The sequence below is a fragment of the Nasonia vitripennis genome, unplaced genomic scaffold (genome assembly GCF_009193385.2).
Source record: "Nasonia vitripennis strain AsymCx unplaced genomic scaffold, Nvit_psr_1.1 unplaced0112, whole genome shotgun sequence".
NCBI lineage: Eukaryota > Metazoa > Arthropoda > Insecta > Hymenoptera > Pteromalidae > Nasonia > Nasonia vitripennis.
The window spans coordinates 58,343-63,838 of NW_022279891.1; the positions used below are offsets into that span (position 1 = coordinate 58,343).

The 5,496-nt window shown below is 34.3% G+C and overlaps 1 protein-coding gene across 1 annotated transcript; it reads right to left on the reverse strand.

Moving 5' to 3' along the window:
• Positions 1 to 416: 416 nt before the first annotated feature.
• Positions 417 to 2,783, reverse strand: LOC116418232 (cell wall integrity and stress response component 3-like). Its single transcript, XM_031933291.1, has 2 exons — positions 744 to 2,783; positions 417 to 648 (listed from the first exon to the last, which is right to left on the reverse strand). Exon 1 carries the CDS (start codon positions 2,170 to 2,172, stop codon positions 772 to 774), a length of 1,401 nt encoding a protein of 466 aa, XP_031789151.1. The 5' UTR covers positions 2,173 to 2,783; the 3' UTR covers positions 417 to 648; positions 744 to 771.
• Between the last annotated feature and the right edge of the window lie 2,713 nt (positions 2,784 to 5,496).

Here is a 5,496-nt window from a genome sequence, read left to right on the forward strand (position 1 = left end):
ATAATAATTGATGACTTGGGTCGGTTATGTGGAATGAAGTGTAGGTAGTGTATACATCATTTTTTGTAAGAGGTTGCAGGGTAGGGCTATTTTAAATAAAGAAAATTAGAATACTAATGAAATTGAACTGATTTATAAGCAGAAATTATTAATAACTGTAAGCTTTGATTTGTAAGCAAACAAATATGTCGAAAATAGTACGTATTACTTTTCATGTTGATCAAAATTAAAATAAATATACGTAGCAAATGTGAGAGAGGTAATCCTTGTAAAAAAATCCATAAAATTCACGTTAACTGACGACGTTTCGTTGGTGTGGTATTCAACCTCATCAGATCTTTATTGACGAAAAAAATTATTACAATATATAAATAACATTGCACAAAGATTACAATAATATAGTCATAGTTCTTAACCTCCTAACTATGAATTGCCTTCCTCTACTTCGCCAGAATTTTCACCAGCATTCTGTCCGAAAATGTTTCCACACTTCAAAGTATTCTGGAAAATTTCTGTCATAGATTCTGCTAATCCACCAGGAAATTTTACTGATTTCGGGCAATACAGCCTCAGCTTTCTATCAGAGCAATTTTGGAACGTTAACCGATGGTTTTAAAGAAATGTGTCAAGCGCTTTTTTAAACAGTATCTACAAATAGATTTAATTGTTATTAGATACTTTTTAATTTATAGACTGAATTGATACAATAAAATAAGAAAATATTGCCATGTTGCCAAACTTACCTAGGCATATTCAACACCTCTCCTTGACTCAATTGGAAATTTCCTTATAATAAAGTCCATGGATTAGTTGCATCCTGGATGTCACAACATTTTGGGGCGCAATGACTTGGGTGGGGACTATGGTCTTTGTAGTTCTTATTCCTCTTGACAATGGATTCATTACCACACGGCCCCTCCTGGCTACCGTATTTTTCCTATTATTAGCTTTGAGGGTGTTTGAAGCTACCGGGTGTTGTATCTTCTTTAAAGTTATAGGCTCACATGGTGATTTTGGAATGTCTTGTATCAATGTTTGCGCTTTCTCGACAATAGTCTTCCTGGTTCTTATTCCTCTCGCCAATGGATTTAATACCGCACGGCCCCGCCTGGCTACCGTGCTTTTCCTAATATTAGAGTTGAGGGTTTTTGAAGCTACCGGGTCTTGTATCTTCTTTATAGTTATAGGCTCACATGGTGGTTTTGGAATGTCTGGTATTGATGTTGGCGCTTTCTCGTCATCGCTCGAGCTAGAGTTACTACTATTTGAAGACTCGGAATCGTCGCTGCTTGAGTTCGAGCTAGAAGTCTTAGAACTGCTGCTACTGCTATTTGATGATGATGATGACGACGACGTAGAACAGGTGGAACATGTTGAACACGATGAACTCTTTGAACTGGTTGAACTGGTTGACCTGTTTGAACTGGTCGAACTGGTTGAACAGGTAGACACGTTCAAAGGGTCCTCGTGAGCTTCTTCGCTGTCAATCGTTCGACCACCGATAATAGACAACGGAAGGTCAACAGGCTCGGATGCTGGCTGCAGGATGACTTGTGCTGGTGAATTGTTGGCCATTGGTTGTTCGTCATGCTCTAACTGCTGAAGATCGTCACTGTCACTTGAAGATGCAGATAGGTTGAGTGGCTTGAACGGCGACTTTGCGATTTCACCGATTGATTTTGCTTCATTTTTCGGCAGCTCCAAGAAGTTAAAAAGTTTATCCGACTCCTTGTCTATCAATCTCCGTGCCAATTCCTTTTCCGGGTTCTTGTATACAAGCGCATCGAAATAATCAAGCGAGTGCTTGTCATCGGCGTCAACTTCCAAATAGCAGGGTGTAGGCGGCCGAATTACGTTATTTTCGCTGTCGACGTACCTTCCTCGTGGAATGCTCTTTTTGGAAGTGCTAGATCTAGAAGTTTCAGGAACAATTTCTCGAGGTCGTTTTGCCTTTGCCTCTACTTCTAATGAATTCCTCTTTCTCTTCTGACCTCCTTTTTTTATCGGCAATATTGGCGAAGATGAACGTTTCACTTCGACTTTTATTCCGCACTTATCTGGGCGTTTAGAAGATGTTAAACGTTTAAAGATGTTCGTGACCGCCAGATTTTTTGTGTTGTCCGGACCTGGCTGCTTAGGAAGGTGGTCGCTGTCCTGCTGAACTAATGCCATTTTATCTTCTCGATGATCGGTTGATTCAACTGAAAAAAAACTTTAGTGCAAATTAATAATCCTTAAAGCTAAACCTACCTAAAAAACTCCTACGTTAGGAAATCAACACTAAATTGATAATGAATATAACGACACTGTTTTGAATTGACTTGGCGTATCGTGCAGAGACTCGCTGTTACAAGTGTGTAGAGACGCTGTGCGCGTGAACTTAATCGGATGCACCTTTAGATTGTTGGAAACGAATTGATATACTCTGAACTTTTCTATAACAAGCTGACGACTATACTTTATTCTTCGAAAATGTGTACAGAAGCGTAGAGAACTACTGCTCAGCTTGACCGTTCGAATATAACTAACTTGAGCTAAAAATCGCCCAAGCTTGGTAAAAGTAGCCCTCTGGTGGAAGAGAGATGGATTACATGGCTTGCGCATGCGTTCAGTGTCGCCATCTGGAATAAGAGTGGGGGTATTCAGAGGGTACGCCTCAGATCGGCATACCTGCGTAAGGGACGCTAATGGCTGAGGGCGGAGTCGTTTGACTGATTGTTTTTATTTTGTAATGGGATACGGTACTAGGAATATTGTTGTAAATACTATAATAAAATTGTCTAGACATACGTCATAAGCTTCGAGATGCACAGATTATTAGGATAGTTTCGATAAGCTTAGGATTTTACCTCTGTAATTTTGCACGTGTATAAGTACTGAATGGAAATAGATACGAATAATCATAAACAAGCTTTCAAATTTCAACAGACTTTACTACTCGAATAAGCTAAAAATTTAAATATCTTTAGAAAATTATTGTTTTTACTTGCGCTAGTTAACAATTTTGTATTAAATACCTATGACACGTGTATGATTATAAAGTACGACTGAGTGATACTTACCAGACGAATCCTGGATAAGGTCTGAACGACTAGTTAGACACTAATCGGTCTTAAAAAGCTTTCTAGTATTAGGTCTACTGTAAATAAACAGGAAAGAGGCAAAAGACATGGACAGATAGCGCTGTAACGTCTTTGGCTTTTAAAGGAAAATCCAAAATTTAGAATTTTAATTCGCGTATTTAATATAAGTAAAAGATTATATAAAGTTTTTAAAGATTTCGATTGCTAATTTCAGACAATTTTTTTATTACATTATCTTATATATCATTTGATTAAATCATTTATTGATAGCTTTAATTTATAAAATTAGATTAAAATCTGAACAGTCCCGTTTTATTTGTATCACGTTCCTAATTGTTCTAACTCCACAGTTTAAAAGACGTCGTATTCTGACTATGATATGTATAACTATGTTTGATATCTTGGAATATACGATGATTTGTAAGCGACGGTCAGAGGAGCATCCGAACGACGCCGCCGCAACATTTAAGTGCCGCTGTAGTCAGGTCGCACACCGGGGATGTTAACAAAGCTTGCACGTGTATAGTATTTGTAGTATTTGTGGTATCAACAATTTTATTTCCTCCTAGGTAAATCTTTGTAATAGTAAAGTTTTCAGTTTAGATGAAACTTGATAGAAACGAATTCGGAGGTGTTTAGTGTTTGAATCATATGTTTTTAGAAAAATGTCCATGCAGAAGGCTGTGTGTGTATGCACGTATACCGTCATAATTCTGGAACTACGCAACCGATCGTAATAAAATTTGACATGCATATAGGTTTTCTGATTCTTAAATTAGGGAAATTTTATTTTTATGATTCTGACTATTACATGGCCCTATTATAGCCATTTTTCGCTTTTTGAAAAAATATTTTTGATTTTTTAATGATATAATTCATACAATATATTTAACAATAGTGTATCTATAAGAGCATAACATTGTCTAATTTTTCGTTTTTAGTCTGCGGCAGCTGAAAAATAGAAATTCTGAATTTTGGCCTTCAAAGATATGTCATACCTGATAATATGCTACATATAAACATTGTTTTACGTTTCTTACATTATACCTGAATATATGCAATAGTTTAATTCATTTTTTAAACCTTTTAGGAAAAATATAAACGAAAAATTGGATTTTTCATTTTTTGACAATTTAAGGTATATCCTTCCCCTTAAGCAGGCATTTGTCATTTGTATTGCCCGCCGGTCTATTTGCACGCTGTTTACTTTTTTCCCGCTGACAACTATTTTGTTCGCTGCCAACTTTTTTCGCCCGCCGGTAAAAAAACTGGTACCTTAACCGCTTAATAGGTATGAAAAACGCGAAAATCGGGCATGTGTTATAAGAGCATAACATTGTCTATTTTTTCCTGCAAGATTTTCTAGATTAATTGTTCCGTTCAATTTTTGGGAAAAAATGTATGACAATAAAAAATGATTACCAGAGAAAAAAGGCTTTATTTAAGTTAAAATTTTGGGAAAATATAGATCATTTGAACCCCGTTGTTGTGTAAGGAGTGAAGTTGCCTTAGATTACTAATAGTTTTATTCTGTAGTTATATTTATGTAGTTGATGAGTCGAATCGTTTGTCCAATTTTGTTAGTACTTATTTTAGATTTTAGTTTGTTTTGACTTTTTAATTTTAAATTGTAAATTATATTGCATATATTGTTGGTACATAATAATATTGTTTGATAGTTATTATTTTCCCTAATTATTAGTGATATATGTGCGTGTATGTATATCATTTGTTGAATTGCACAAGTGTTGCATGTATGCGTATCCTGCCTTCGATAAAGTGCTTCAATGGAATTATTAGATAAGTGATTTAATATGAATTAAAAACAAAATTTATTGTTTAAAACTTGTTCTATTCAGCATTTACTTTGTGGAAATTATTTTATTGTTGCAGGTTCTTCAATGTTTATGATGTTTGTAGCAGATGAATTTTTCTATCAGCCACTTGACTAGTAAAGTATATTATTTTTAATTTATTAAAATTATTATTTATCTTGTATATAAATGATTTTGTTGCATTTTATTGCAAAGTATAATGTCATTGATATTTCATTATAGTCAAAAATTGCATAAAAATTTGTTTACGGTTAAAATTATGATTAAAATTATGTTCTTATTTTAATTTTAACTATTATTATTCTTTTTTCAGTGCAATAATTATTGTTATTTATGATTGTTATAATTTGCTATGTATAATCTAGTTACAATTTAATTAATGTATACAATGCATAAATTACAATTTAGTAAAAGTATCTTGTTCAATATTTGTTTAAGAAGTCGATTCTCTGACGCAGTAACCATATATCATTGAGTTAATGATATACATTTTTATTATTTATATGTATTTCTATAATTATGAGGCATAGTGTTACGTTCAGAGCAAGCAAGATTAAAGATGTATCGCTTTAGACTTT

Coding starts and splice junctions, on each gene's coding strand:
- LOC116418232 (XM_031933291.1), bottom strand. CDS start 2,172: ATGGCATTAGTTCAGCAGGACAGCGACCACCTTCCTAAGCAGCCAGGT.